Source organism: Xyrauchen texanus, chromosome 11, assembly GCF_025860055.1.
Source record: "Xyrauchen texanus isolate HMW12.3.18 chromosome 11, RBS_HiC_50CHRs, whole genome shotgun sequence".
In the NCBI taxonomy this organism is placed as follows: Eukaryota; Metazoa; Chordata; class Actinopteri; order Cypriniformes; family Catostomidae; genus Xyrauchen; species Xyrauchen texanus.
Window position 1 is genome coordinate 8,413,924 of NC_068286.1, and position 16,261 is coordinate 8,430,184.

Here is a 16,261-nt window from a genome sequence, read left to right on the forward strand (position 1 = left end):
TAAGCTCAATCGACAGCATTTGTGGCATAATATTGATTACTACAAAAATGTATTTTGACTCGTCCCTCCTTTTCTTTAATAAAAGCAAAAATCTGGGTTCCAGTTAGAAACTTTTGAAAGGGGGCCAATTTTTGGGAAAAAATACTCATTTCAAAAGTATAGCCACAAGACAATTATATGCATGTAAAAATGATTTTAGAATGATAAAATTGCTTTCTAACCTTTTCCGTGTGAAGTTATATCCAATTTTACAACTTTGTAGCAAATGCTATGTAATGTCCACAAACCATAAAATCACAGTTAAAATGTACATTTAAACAACTTTAGAACTCAAATAATATATACGTTTTAACCGAAAAATGTATTTAAGGGCTTTTATAAAATTATAAACGTCACATTTCTGCATTTAAACCCTCCAAAAATTAACCCCATTCACTTCCATTGTAAGTTCCTCACTGTAACCGCTATTGTTGCTTTTTTAAAGAAAAGGAGGAATTATGGGAAATACATTTTTGTGGTATACATTATACCACAAATGCTGTCGATTGATCTTAACTTGTATTGAAGCAAGAATATTCCTTTAAATACATTTTTAAATGAAACTTTTCCCACCTTACACATTTCAATTGATTTTTAATTAACTTATAATCTGAAGTCATTATAATTCGATTTTTATGTCTGCATATTTACTCTGTATTATGTGTTGCCTTGAATTCACAGCACCGAAATTACAGTATCAATGTTTTGTAATTTTACATTCTGAATACATAAAATCACTGTAGTTGTAAGAGACTCCTGTTTCAATGACAGAACACAGTGCTGGCGAATACTGAAACCTTTATTTGTATTATCCACTGAGGATAGATCAAAGTTTGTCACACACAGAAATGAGTATTACTACAGGCTTTATGATAACAAGAACCCTAATTCCTTCCTGCACCAGTAAACTAAAGCATATGTTGAAATAATAAGATAAATACATAAATAAATACTTTCCACACATAATAACTTTATACATTTATAACAATTGAAAACCAATACAAATGAAAAAGTGTACATATCACAATAGATAAATACCGAGCACTATAAATGAATACAACAAACCAGTAAAAGAAGGGGGGAAACACATTTTAAACAGCCATTGTCAGTTTATACATTCAGACCAGCTTAGATTTATTTGCTGTTGGACTGATTAACGGACACAAAAACGATCCCTCACTTTCATGAGGTGTTTAATCACATTCTTGAACTTTTTAAAGAATAATTTACGACATTAATTATACACTTTAATGGCTGCTGGTGCTCTGTGTGTAAATGCATCAATGCAAATAAAACAATGACGCATTTCATGAGAATCTAAAAATGGCTACCGTTAATCCAGTATACATTCAACAACTTGATTTTCAAATCTTAAGGTATAGTTTATATTCTAAGATGGGTTGGGGATGTGCGGGGATAAGTTAAACATGCGAATGTGTATAAAATCGAGTGTTTGCACCAATTATTTCTCTCTTGCCATTTAACGTAAGTCAGATTTTCAAATGTATTACATTTTCATTAGTAAAATGTGCAAAAAAGAAACAAAAACTCCAGCGTGGTAGTTCTTTTTCACTTTAAAATCAGACACATTGCTCAAAGACAACAATTAGTATTTTAGAGCAGTTTTAAGGAAACTATCTGGAATGCTTTTGTCTTGCAAATGCACTCTGTTGCATTGCAATTAATTAGAGCACAATTCACAGCCATTACACTAAAGCTAAATTACTCAAGTTCAAATTAAACCATAAGCGAGAACTAACGCCTAGCAAACGTTGCAAGTATTACAAGCAGCACAACTAAACCTACAATGCCACAGTGAGATGTGCCATCAAAACATGGCATGGTGACATTTAAAATGCTTTAAGGACAAGCTTCGAAATTCTACATTTCTTCTAAACTGGCATTGAGCATCATGAGATTTCTGAGAGGCTGAAAGCATTTGTATTGCAGAATGCCAACGAAGTATATTCCAAACCAAGAGACTTCCAAGGACATTGCTTTAAAGACATGTGTGTCACCATTAAACGTATTAGTTATTCCTGTCATATTCTAGGAACTTTGTCTGTCTTAAACACACACATACAAGTAATCCCTTTCAGAACTACTTCACCAGGATTGATTCCATACAAACCCTACATACAGTGTAAACTACCACACCAAACCATCACTTCCCACCTCCTCTTGTCTCCCATTATCTTTATGAGTGGTTTGCCTCCTCCTTGGCCCTCTGGGCCTCCTTCAGAGCGTTGATGACGGGGAGCCAGGGAGAAGAAAGCTCTGGGATGTTCCTCTTGGCCTGGCTGAGGTGGGTCATGGCTGTGTAGAGGCTGCCTCGGGAATCCTGCTCAGGGTAGTACATCTCCAGAGCTGCTGGTGTGCAGTGTCTGTGCTGCATTAGACAGTAGAGGTTTGCATTTAAAGGTTATATGGGAACACATCAACTAGAAATTAGAAGGTCAGGTAGGTGCACCGATAAATCAAACGTAAAGGTGTGGGAGCTCAGCACTCCTGTTGATATAGCATTGTTCTAGAGGCCAAACTGAGGCTCCTCGGTTTAGCCTCTTACCCCTTACGATGTCAGAATCAAATGTTGTACTTTTACACCCCAGAGTTTATGGCACTTCCATTTACACAAATGCATACATTTGGAGAAATCAATACTTTAATAGCCTTTCCGAGTAAGTAATTTCCAAAGGTTGTTCTTAGAAGTTACTGCTTGAAGCCACACACTCGAAGTGTAAAGGCTAGGGTGTACTTCGTCTGGCATTATGTCTAGCGCTCGGTTTCGCACTTTGCCTATTCGGACATGTTTGCATGCAAACTACGACTGCTTTGTGATAATCTTTAGTACAGTCAATGCAAGGCACATGTGCAGATGACAAGGGCTGTGTCCGAAACAAAAATGCTGCCTCGGTAGGCTTTGGAAGGAAACAAGGCACGTCCGATGAAATCCCACAATCCTGTGTGCACAGTTCCACAACGGTTGAGCTGAAGAAAAACAAAATGGTGGCCAAAGAGGCAGTTGATAGCCATTTTGTGTATAAATGTAAGTTGTTATTCACTTTTTCCAACTTTTGATTCCATTTTTTGTGAGAAAATAGTATTGTAGTTATTAGATATACACTCCCAAACTCTCTTGACTTTGTTCTAGATTATTAGACCATTTAGTTGGGCTGAATGAAACAGACACGTTAACTTTAGTGGACACCAGATGGCAATAATCAGTTGCTGGTATCCTAGCAACGATGTGAAATTATGCTGCCTCAGTAGTCTTTTTTGGAGGTACCTTCGTACACGTCTGTTGGGTCATTGACTGATAGGGCAGCGAGGCGACAAGACAGATATCTTTGGTTTCGGATGCAGCCACGGACTGTGGAAGACGTAGTGGCAGACAGAAAACCAAAGATGAATTTTGCCTTTGGATGCTCTTCAGACAAAATATGTTCTTGCATTAATTTAGGGACATTTTTATTTATATTTGACTTCCAGATTTAACATCTAGTCAACGTCAAATGATGTGACATTGCACTGTACTATAGTGCATCATCAGTGTTTCATAATTATTCTCATATAAACACACAGACTGTGTGGCCTTATCCTTTGAGAACGCACTGAATGAATGAATGAATGATTATTCATTAAACCACGTGACCAGGGCTTCAAACTCTCAAGCGCCTCGGAGTCAGTTGAGAGAGTTGATAGGACTGGATCAAATCCATCCATCCATCCATCCATCCATCCATCCATCCATCCATCCATCCATCCATCCATCCATCCATAATGTAAGTGTATTAACCGATCTACACACTTATATTTGTTAAGCAACTGCTTGGAATAAGTCTGAAATGTTATTATAGAGTAAAAAACATTAACATATTTTGAATATAGTCTACGTGGCTTGGCATTTATTTGTTCATTAAATTACAGATATAAAATGGACAGTGTGTTTGTGCATTCTGCTAAAGGCAATTGTGAGAATATTTGATGCTGTTAACTGGATTATTGAAATAAAGCTGACTGAATGACTGAATCAGACAGTTGTTGTTTTCCCTCCCCTTTCTCCCCTTACTCCGCTGCTGATCACGCCCACTTTGGCTCCACAGTGCTGAAACATTATCTTTAACTAGATTTTTATTTAATTAAACCTTTTGAATTTACTTTGACTACAGTGGTTTGGATTTAAAAACACTTTTGTCATTTCTGAGCAAATCAATTATCAAGATATTTACAGAATATCGTCAACAGGCTGACAAATATTGAAATATAATTTTTGAAGCCATATCGCAGCCCAAGTTGGACTGTTTGGAGCCTCGGAAATCGTATCCCCACTCCTGGTAATAGGAAACCTTATGTACTGTATGAATAGACTGTTATATTCTTAAGCAAAGAGAGTGGGGAAAAAAAACAAATATTTTAAGAAACTAAATAATGAACTTATTTTAATTTCTCACAGATTCAAATACAATGCTAACTATTTTTGATTATTTGACTATTTTGACTGTTTCATGTAGTAAAACATTAACAAAGTTATGCACAATTTTATATTTATGAAAAGTAAACAATGGAATTTTCCATTTGTAAAACTACTTAGAAGTAGGAAGTGACTGTTGAGTAAAAGTTAAGCGTCCCCAAAACCATCTCAAAAAGAAAATATGATTTTGCAACAGAAAGACGTCAGTCAAGATTAGTCAACATGCCCCAGGTTCCGTAAAGCTCATTCCATTTTAACTAGAGGCAAATTTCCCTCTCTTCAAGTTAGAAATGCTATGTTAGCATGGCAGGCTAATTACAGCAGTGGTTTCTGCATCAAAGGGAGTGAGGTGGATGCCCCTGCAGGCCTTAATCACAGTTTAGTCATGGTTAGAACTAATTAAAGACATTCTAACACTCTGCTGCATCTAATGCACCACTCAAGATGAAATCTGCGAGTCTAAGGAAGCACGACTTAGCTTAGCTTAGCCACAAACTGTTATACATTATAGTAGTTTATTCTTTTTCATTCCTCTTTCTTATACTGTCTGAGCTGATTCCCTGAAAGGGAAAGACACTGTAGCAGAGGTTGTTGCCATCAAAGGTTGTAAATTCATTAAAGCTGTGTTTTCACACATCTTTCTGTCACATGGGTGAAGCTAGCCAAATTAGGAAGACACCAACATAGGTAGGTTGTGTGATATGCCCTCATCCTCATAAATTACCCCAATACAAATACTGTACATTACATTGTTTGATTTTAGGGGCATTTTTGTTAGGTTTTGTTAGGCCGTGTGTGTTAGGTTGCCACTTGACTCAAAACCAGTTGAGAATCACTGACATATACCATCAATATTCCTTGTCAGAATCAATAGAGAAAAGTGTTAGTTTTGAGCTGGTTACCTGGAGAATGAAGCCCTCTGGGCAGCCAAGCTGGTCGTACCACAGCGCTTTATACATGACCAACAGCAGCAGGCAAGCCAAGAAAGCCAAGGTGATAACAATCAGCCCAGTCAACTGGAAAATACACAGACACACCGTGCTTAAAATGCAACATTCAGTTTTATATATGGTACTGTGCAAAGGTTTTAGGCACATAAGATGCTTCACAAAAGCATTTGTCTTTGATTGATGGTTATTTATATCTTCAACTTTAGTGTGTCAATAGGAAAAATACATTTTAGACTCCCAAAGTTACTTTTGCAAATAGAAAAAGATTAGAATAGAAGAACAGGGAGCCCTGCAACAGATGGCATGGTCCACACAGAGCCACCCACTGAATATTGGGTCAGTCTGAGATTACATGTGGAGACAGAATCAATTGAGACAGCCAGAAAAACTGTGGCAAATTCTCCAAGAAACTTGGAAAATCCTATCCGCCAACAACCGAGGAAAAACTGTGTCCAGGTGTACCTAGGAGAATTGGTGCTGTTTTGAATGTAAAGGTGGTTATTGATTATATATTGATTTAGATTTTTTTATGTTTACTGGACTTTTTATGAAGTTAATTGATAAATGAAAACTATTTATGACATTACTTTTGAAGACATCGTCACTACGCAACATTTTCCCAAGTGCCTAAAACTTTGGCACAGTACTGTATATGTGTAACAGGCGGTCCCTGCTCTGTCTCTCAATGCACCAATGTCCTTGGCTTGAAAAGGACCCCTGATCAGAGCAAGTACACACATACATGCATACTTACAGTAACATACCATATAGAAATATACATACTGTGTGCACATCCTGTAAATTAGCATTTTTAGTTAATTATTAAACTACTACAATCTAAATAAGGACATACCACAGACTTCTATAGTTTTTATGGAGAGCTAAATAATATATATTTTTTTTTTCATTTTTGAAAAAAATTGAAATAAAATGTAATTATCTGAAATGGTAAAATATATATATATATATATATATATATATACATATATATATATATATAAATGTAGCTGTCACGAACGCCGGTGAAGGCGCCTCCTCCCTCAGTCGTCAGAGATCGCTTTCACCCGAATTCTGATCACTTAAACTACATTTCCCTTCTGCCCGCATACCTAGGTCTGATTAATCCCCAGCTGTTTTGTGTTACCCTACCCTATTTAACCGTGCCTGTTTAGTCCTTCTTTGGGAAGTCTTGTTTCCCCCCGGCGACATTACCAAGCAAGTTATTCTCTGACTCCCTTACTAGTTATTCTGTGTACCGATCCAGCCTGTTACCTTGTTTACCTCTTGCCTGTTCCGTACTATGTTTGTTTGCTGCCTGCCCAGACCTCTGCCTGTTCTAGTTACTCTATTGCCTATATTCTCTGTTTGCCTGCCCACGACCTTGCCTGTACGACTTGTGTTTTGCTTATAAATAAACAACCGCAGATGGATCCCAACTTGCCTGAGTCCTCGTTACAGTAGTAAACAAATATATAATATAGTATGCTGTTTTACATATTAAATGATATGATATGATTCTGTCTCTATGTAGTTATATTATATATATAAAAAAATAACAAATTAAATGTTTTAAAAGCAAAACAACTATATAATTCACATTATAAAAGTTATTATTATTAAAGTTAAGATGAAGAATTTGACTACATAAGATTGCATTTCTATTTCAAACAAAACAACAAAACAAAACAAAACAAAAAAAATAATTATTTGTAATAGAACAAATTATATTTTCAACATATTTTTTTGGTTAAAAAAACAAATATATAATGTAGTATGTTATTTTACGTATGATATGGCCTGTTATATTATATTTAAAAAAACAATGAACAAATTAAATGCTTTAAAAGCAAAACAATTAAATACTTCACATTGTTAAAGTTATCTAAAGATGAAGAATTTGACTACACAATATTGCATTTCCGTTTCAAACAAAACAAAAGAAAACATTAAAACAAAACAAAACTTTGAAGAGCGGTTTGGCCATATTTAGCTAAACCATCACTGGGGACATCCACTTACCCCTTACACCCTTAAGGTTTAACAGATACAACAAAAATGTTTCCTTTTACGTTACATTCACAATGAAAAACACTGAGAAACACGAATTCTTGAAACAACTGACTCTAAAGGGTAAACAGTGTTTAGCTTGGTTAGAATGAATGTAGTGTCTCGTAGCAGAGACTGCTTTACCTTGACCTTCTCTGACATCTCATCATAAAGGTTTATGTTTAGCTTCTTGATGCTCGGCACATACAGCTTCCTCTTCTTCTCCTTCAGTTGATACTCTGTTGTGGTCTTCACAATCACCTGCAGAGACAGTCAGACACAGAAAGAGAAGAGTTAGAACAAAGCATCATTGCAATAAAAATATCTGACATTGATATAATAACACAGATTGATCAAATATATTGATTTGTGACAAACAATGTGTTTTCAAAGAACCGTTTTGAGAGCCAAAGTATGGACATGCCAACCAAGTTTTTTCCACTCTGATTTAAGAGTATATATAGTTTTGTAAATTAACTGGCTCTAGCACAATCAGATCCATCAAGACTAATATATTAAGGATTCACAGGATAGTTCACCCAATAAGTTACATCCTTTTATCGTTTACTCACCCCATAACATTTCAAACCCATTTTCTTGCATCCGTGAAACACAAAAGAAGTTTAGGCAGAATGCCCGAGCTGCTCTTTTCCATGTACAAAAGTTAATTCACATGCCGTTATTCAATGATAATCTTCCCCATAGCCAGAGCTCACTAATTTTATTATGTTGGCTTGATGAAGCCAACATACAATAATTCTTCAAACGTTGTAAAAGGTTTTTTCAAAATCCAAAAACCGACATTTCTAACACTAACTACTCTTAGACCTTTCAAGCTACGTCCATCAAGCTTTGCACAGACCTTCAGACTGTTCTGAAATAGTGTGCTGTCTTTTCTAATTGATCAGACTTACGATTTTCGCACAGAGGACAATAAAAATGGGAAAAATTCCCATAGACTTATGTTGATGGAATGTTCAATTGGGCAAACGGAATGCTCGTTAATTCAAACTTCAACTGTCCAAAATTCAAATGTAAACAAATCTTTTCATCTGCTTTAAATTGCACTCATCCATCCATCCATCCATCCATCCATCTGTCCATCCATCCAACCATCCATCCATCCATCCATCCATCCATCCATCCATCCATCCATCTGTCCATCCATCCATCCATCCGTCTGTCTGTCTGTCTGTCTGTCGTAGCTGGTTGTTTGTCTTACTGTAACGTGTGACCATGAAAATTAAGATTTTAAGTTTTTAAAGTTTCGTCCTGACAAACTTTGCTTATATAGTTTGTACTTGTGTTCAATTGAAAATTGGTGCTTTTAGATGCAATGCACCATGGTCTGATATAATTAACACTAAACACCATCGCAACAGCACATTTTAATACAAATGTGACCGCAAATTACATTAGAGGGCTACGGCAGAAAGTTTATCAATAAATAATGACTAAAATCTCTATAAAGACTAGAAACATAGAAGACAGGTCATTTGGACTACATTTATGGTACTTTTACAGTGCTTTTTAGGAGTTAAGCAGTAGAAATCACCACACACATCATCCACTTTCCTTTTAGGGAAACGAGCTTGGACATTGTGTATAACATCTTTTTTGTGTTTCGAAGAAGGAAGAAAATAAAACAGGGTTGGCGACATGGGGTTGAGTAAATTATGACAAATTTAATTTTTGTTTGAACTATTCTTTTAAAAATGCAGAGAGAACTGTCTCCTAATTCAATATCATTTGTGATTTTCTTAATGATTCATGATAAAGTTAAACGCAGACTGCTTTCCACTCTTTGCACTTGACTCCTACACAGCTAAGAATAGACACAAGCCATCTGTGATAGCCCTGACATGTGTGTGTACATTTGCATGATCAGATGGTTTGCAAATTATCCGTTAGTCTTTCAATGTCAAAGTGTATCATACGCAGTGACAGTGAAAATCCTGATGCTGTCACATTAATTGTTTTTTCCATGCCAGGCTATCCGCTAGGATCTAACGTGGTGGTTTCTAGCATGTCTTTGATGGTATCAGTAGTTCTAGATATAGGAGTGGTGGTGGTGTAGTGGTCTAAGCACATAACTGGTAATCTGGTAATCAGAAGGACGCTGGTTCAAGCCCCACAGCCACCACCATTGTGTCCTTGAGCAAGACACTTAACTCCAGGTTGCTCCGGGGGGATTGTCCCTGTAATAAGTGCACTGTAAGTCGCTTTGGATAAAAGCGTCTGCCAAATGCATAAATGTAAATGTAAATGTAGATGTCTGCTGGTCTGCCTCCGGTCTCCTGTAACATTCTTCCCCTAAATTAATTTCTATGGAGAGTAATGAAAAACAGAGGGCCACTGCGGTCTGTAATATGGAGCTATGTGTGGGCTCTACTCTCTAATGCATGATCGGTAATTACCTTGTCAGGGAAAGGCTGCTGTAACTGGCTGACCTCCAGTGGAGTGATAAGGGGGATGTTGTCGAAGCCGTCCTCCTCTGACGGCTGTCTTTCCACCTTCTCAACCAGGTTACTGCCCAGTTTAACCATGTCTGAGACACACACAATCAGATCTTGGATTCCAAGACATGCAACAAATCCCAAAAGACACAATATGGGACAGTTTATAAGAAGAAATAAAGATGAATATAATATTATTGTAAAGGGATTAATGGAAAGGAGGAGGCGAGAACTGGCTTGATAATATAAATAATAGTTTAATTGTAAATTTAACCAAACACAGGTGTTGGACAGCTGTCTGTAAATCTCTCTCTCTGTCGCACTGCCATCTTCGGTCAGCCCTTATCCCTCTTGAGGGCTAATTAGCCTGATTAGGGGCCGGGTGTGTGGAATCACACTGGCACATTCCTCCCTTGTTCTCTCAGGCCAGGGAGCCCCCGGCATGACGTACACCCCCCCCCCCCTTTCCCTGGGGAGGGGCTTGCCTTCCGCCCATCTGCCGGAAGGTCATCCCCATCTACCTGGATGAGGGAGGGGACAAGGGGAGGGAAACAAAAATAAAGTGTGGCACCTACACGCCATAACGGCAATCGTGCCAAATATACAAAACATATAAAAAAAAGAGAGGGGAAAGACCAGAGAGAGAGGGACACAAAAAAAAGAAAGAAAAACACTTTCTCACCGGTTCTCTGATATGCCATAGCTTGGTCCTCAGCCACTCTTCCACCCTCTAATGGACAACAGCCGCGTCTCCCCGGGCAGATCGGAGGCAGTCTTCCAGCCCCTGGCAGACGGGACGCCCCGCTGCGTTCACGGAAAACAGAAGGGGTCTCCCCCGCCCCTGGCAGCGGTTCTCCCGCTCCAGGCGGTCGGCTAGGAGCCCCTACTCCCTTCGCGGTCATTCGTCCACTCTCAGGCCCCCGGCAGATGGACGCGGCTGCTCTGTTGGGGTGGATGGTAGTGGCGAGGACTGTACTACGCCGCATCCCTCCTCCTTCCCGGATTTCGGCATCAGTGTAAAGGGATTAATGGAAAGGAGGAGGCGAGACCCGGCTTGATAATATAAATAATATTTTAATTATAAACGTAACCAAAAAGACAACCACACAACAGGTGTTGGACAGCTGTCCGTAAATCTCTCGCTCTGTCACACTGCCGTCTTTGGTCGACCCTTATCCCTCTCAAGGGCTAATTAGTCTGATTAGGGGCCGGGTGTGCAGAAATTTACTCTAAAAGATTCATTGGAGTGCTGTCTATGTGTCTCATCTTTCATTACTTAGATTTTCAAATTATTTGTTACAATAGGAGGTATTTTTGTGATTCATTCATGATCATTCATGATGTGTGCATTTATAAGCAGTTTGTATGTTTAACAAAACACCCAAATGATATGCTTGGAGAGTTTTTTGGGTACTTGGATAAAAAAAGGATACCACAGTTCCTTCCTAATGCTCCAACATTTGATTTCTTTGTAATCAGCACAAAACTGATTCGTAGATTCTTGAGCTCAAGTTCTCTAGGACTTCAATAAATCTATTTACCTTGATCATATCTTAAGGATTTTATGAAACTCGTGGAATGAAAATCTTATTTTCTATTATTAATATAGTATATCAGCCATCGAACATCTTGCCCTCAGCCATTAAAACAAATATCTGTAGACGACTAGTTACGTAAAACCCAATGGAACCATTTAGGTCGGAAATCTTTCAAAACATCTTCATCTCCAGTGTCTCAGATCTTTTCTTTGTGGGAATTAAAAATTAGGATGAAGGTCTTGTTGACATTAAAGTAACGCAGAAGAGTTGCATTATTTCCTTCCATGGCATCATCCACCTGTGAGGATTTGCATCTCTGACATTACTGCACCTGATGTTGCTAGATGCTTTCTATTTAGCTCATGTTAGCCTGTAAATATCTTTCCATCAAGTCTTTCTCTAAGGGTTCTGCTGTTGGAGCTCTGTGATGTTATTTAATCAGTAACTGTGAGTCTCTCTTCATGTCATTATGACTCAGTGTGCATGTACGTGTACACACACACACACACACACACACACACACACGTCTATGCCTAATTCACACACACAGACTCACTCGTGTTTTGCTCATTAGCAGAACAGAGAAAACATTTGATATGGTACTGATTTTATTATCTCCTTCCTACAGTACCTAATAAGCTATTGAAGAGCTCGCTCAAGATTAAAAAACACAAAAACAGGATAATCACAATATAAAGTCAGATTGGGGGGATGGGGTCCTGGTCGTGTGTCTTTCTGCGGGAGAGGGAGAGCGGTAAGGCTTGTTGCTGTAATTATCATTAACACCTGTCTCTTGTTATAGTAATGGCGGAGGGAGACCTGAAAATGCTGTCAAAGAGCATCAGTCGGCAGAAAGAGAGGGACCAGAGGGAAACTCTTCCTGTGTGTGCAATAAGACTGATTGACTCATTTGCATGTGATTGTTTGGTCACTGAGTGCCCTTTTTGTTTGAGTTTTGTGAACAAAGCTGATGAGTAATAAAGTACTCACATTGACTGTTTCTGCTGCCTCCTGACTCCTCCATTTGCCCTGAGAACACGATCTTTGTTACACCGATTTATATCAGCCAGGCCGATTAATGGGTTGATATTTGGCCATTTAACAGGCACTGGCCGATAACTGTGTTCGCTTGAAAGCTTAAAAGAAGTGTCAGTTCACCATTGTTATATATATATATATATATATATATATGGGCTGGTTTGTGTATTTCTGGAACAGCTGATCTCCTGGGATTTTCACGCACAACAGTCTCTAGAATTTACTCTGCCAAAAACTTCTGTCACTTGGTGCCAAAAACAAAAAACATCCAGTGAGCAGCTGTTCTGTGGACAGAAATGCCTTGTTGATGAGGTCAACAGAGAATGGCCAGACTGGTTCAAACTGACAAAGTCTACAGTAACTCAGATAACCACTCTGTACAATTGTGGTAAGAAGGATAGCATCTCAGAATACTGTTCTGATATGTGGGTTGGCGCTGTTTTGGCAGCACAATGGGGACCTACACAATATTAGGCAATATATAGTATATCTATAATCTGACCTGGGCATATTGTCACATTATATGCGACAAGTTGTCACAATGAAACTTGCCACTAAACCAGTGGATTAGGTTTTATGTGAACATTGGGGAGAAACAGAAGAACGTGTCCCTATCTCAACCACCAAAACAACATTTATGCAACTCTTTAAATCAACATTAAATAACCTGCATTAAACAGCCTATAATAGGCTTTTCAGGAACATGTTAAACCTAAAACAATACTGAGGCACAAAACAATACAGGAAAACACAAAAATGGAAAAGGTAACATACACAAATATAAAAACAAGCTAATCAATACAAAAACAAACATTAAAAAAACCTTGCAATTGATGAATTGTACATTTATGATTTAAAAAATACATGTGACACCCTGCCCCAACCTGACGTTCATGGCAAATACCTACATCCTAAGAACACATTTAAACATTTTGGTCAATCATTTGGTACATTAGTTAATCTTTGACTTAATGTTTGCCAATGTGATTTGATTTGACGTGGTTTAACACAAATATGATGAAAGTGAACATTTACTTTGGAGGGATTTCATATATAATAAATTCCTACACACAATCACTGCACCCGAGAGGCCATAAAATGACTATGGGCAATTTTATTTGCCTCTTCCACATCAAGGTTATTAAAGATGCCCAAGCTAGACAACGTTAGGATGTGTGAGACATTACTGATCTGACATCAGGATGAAATCGAATAGGGTTTGATTAGGATTCGACCACGGGCTGCTATCAATGGAACACACAATACCTACAGCACCAGCGCAAATCTGACGATAAACGACGTCATAATCGTTTATCTTTTATTGGTTCATATATCATATGCACGTTTAAGTATTTAATCATTACTTATAATTTATCACACGCATCCTCCGACGTTGACATGTCGCGCATGGACCGTTCTAGTATTAACCATTATTACAGAACAGATGCGGATTCACTGATACGTCAAAATCAAAAGAATGATGCCAAGCATTTATTGTCTAAATAATATATATAGGCCTATAGTCGGGTAGGGAAAAATGATTATGGCAGGCTACATTCTATTTTCCCAGCCTTTCTCTAATCACGCAATAGCCGCTGTCCAGAGGTTTTGGCAACAGAATATAATAATGATAATAAAACTAACCTTTGTGCTTCAACGACAGATGGATACTGAATAATAAATAAATGGGATAGATGTACTCACTGGTTTTCCTGGCGGTTGTCTTGGCGATGCTTCTCTATCGATGATGTTGATGGCTGCTGGTTATTATGACTGTGTGTGTGTGATTCACTGAAGCGCATCTGCTGCCCCGTCGCTGCATTTCCACTGAATCGTCGCTCCTGTATGATGTCAATTGTATCGCAGAAGATAACTGGGTGATGATGATGGTGACCAAAATACATTTACACATATACATATTAAAGAAATAACAGTAACGTTTTCAACTAGGCTTGCAAAAGGTTTAAATACAGTGATTTTGCGACATTTGGGTATAGCCAGGAGAGGGGCAAGGTAAAACAAGCAAGTACAACCCCCATAATTATACCATTATCAATATACGCTATAGCCTATATGTCTATTCTTCTATTACTCTCGGTTTTTACACATTTTAAGCAAAAGTAATGACAATTGAATTGAATTAGAATTCTCCTTTTAATTTAATTTTCTTTCTGTTAGCATACTTTCTTCTAGAATGAAATCATACACATTTGTAAAACACACATTGCACATGAATGAATAAAAAAAATTCAATAAATATTTTGTGGTGAAGTAGAAATAGCAGAAAAGATTAAGTAGCTACTTTCTTCTACACAATAAATAAGTTCAAGCGTGAACTTGAAAATATTAAGTACATTCTACATTCAAATAGATATAAAAAGATTGCTCTAGTGCTTATAAGTACATATCATTTATGACTGTTTGTTATCTTTACAACGTGTCACCATGTATCGATCCTAAAACCTTGTCATATTTATTTGGTTAATAAAATATGTTTACTTTACTTAACTTTTCAGAGCTGTTGTCCTCGGCATGGGCTTGGATATTTAATGAGCTTGCAGGTTTCACTGTTTGAAAGTTTATTTACACTGTTTTTGTTGTTATGTTTGGTAACTTCTTTTTTTGTGCCATCTGATGTTCATTTTCTACTCAAAGTTATCCTTTCCTGCATAAATAATAAAAAAACTTACAAACTAAAAATCTTTTTGAACAGATGGTGATATTCACCATTTTGTTTTGTGCACCTGTTGAGGTTTATTTGCACTGCTCTACAGCATATCTGATTAATGTCATCAGTAATGTATGATGATGTTGACTCATAGACCAAATAGCATGCATTAAGCTTCCCTGGGGAGGCTTAAGCATATATTGTGGTACATGATGAAGTCAAAATGTGAGTTTAAGTAGTGTATATCACATTTGTGGAAAAGGTATTGTATTTATTTAAATGTTTAATTTACATTCACTCACTCACTCACTCACTCACTCACTCACTCACTCACTCACTCACTCACTCACTCACTCACTCACTATTGTGCCTTGAAGTTAAGTAAATTTGACTTAATTTTATACCATTGAGATTTACTTACTAGTCTTTTTTCATTGTAGAAGTCATGAGAGTAAGATGGCTAAAAACTCATTTGTAAACCCTGTTTTCTCAGCAGCTGGTGTTACAAGATGTATTTATCCTGTGTGACTCTTTAAACTGTAGTGAACTTCTGGGAATTGCTCTGTGAGGGAAAAAAGGAATAAAATAGTTTGGAATCAAAAATGGATACAAAGGGTGGATACAATGACACTCGGGACGGAGAGGTTTGGCGACCTTGGTGTGTGCACATGTTATGTTTGTACATTTGTACAGAGATGATTTCACCTCTAAAGAACAAAATTGTGCCAAAAAATGACCAAAGAAATTACTCAAGCAGTAAATGGGGGGTAAATGGGGTGGCCAGGCTTCGGTCCATGGTGGCCACGGCCACCCCTGGCCAGCCCCTAGCTCCGCCACTGAGTGCCAAGCCAGCTCTCCCTATGTGTATATTTATTCTGTCTTCGTAGGACCCAGCTGTCCCCTCAAGCCCTTGATTTTGTCCTACATATCTTTATATAACCTTCGGTTTATCAAAAACTTAAAAACTTTAGACAGAGTTCAGACTTCAAGCACAAATGGTCTTACCTATATCACAGCTTCAACGCATGCTGTAAAAATATTTGGACAGTTTTCGA

General features: G+C 37.7%; 1 protein-coding gene across 1 annotated transcript; it reads right to left on the reverse strand.

Moving 5' to 3' along the window:
• Positions 1 to 826: 826 nt before the first annotated feature.
• LOC127651661 (neuronal vesicle trafficking-associated protein 1-like) lies at positions 827 to 14,371 on the reverse strand. Its single transcript, XM_052137609.1, has 5 exons — positions 14,243 to 14,371; positions 9,924 to 10,054; positions 7,651 to 7,767; positions 5,413 to 5,526; positions 827 to 2,428 (listed from the first exon to the last, which is right to left on the reverse strand). Exons 2-5 carry the CDS (start codon positions 10,050 to 10,052, stop codon positions 2,237 to 2,239), a joined length of 552 nt encoding a protein of 183 aa, XP_051993569.1. The 5' UTR covers positions 10,053 to 10,054; positions 14,243 to 14,371; the 3' UTR covers positions 827 to 2,236.
• Between the last annotated feature and the right edge of the window lie 1,890 nt (positions 14,372 to 16,261).

Excerpts from the sequence above, each read along its gene's own strand:
- LOC127651661 (XM_052137609.1), bottom strand. The coding sequence starts at position 10,052 with ATGGTTAAACTGGGCAGTAACCTGGTTGAGAAGGTGGAAAGACAGCCG. Across the intron at positions 7,768-9,923 it reads AGCAGCCTTTCCCTGACAAG|GTGATTGTGAAGACCACAAC; the intron begins GTAATTACCGAT and ends CTGTCTCTGCAG. Across the intron at positions 5,527-7,650 it reads AGATGTCAGAGAAGGTCAAG|TTGACTGGGCTGATTGTTAT; the intron begins GTAAAGCAGTCT and ends TGTATTTTCCAG.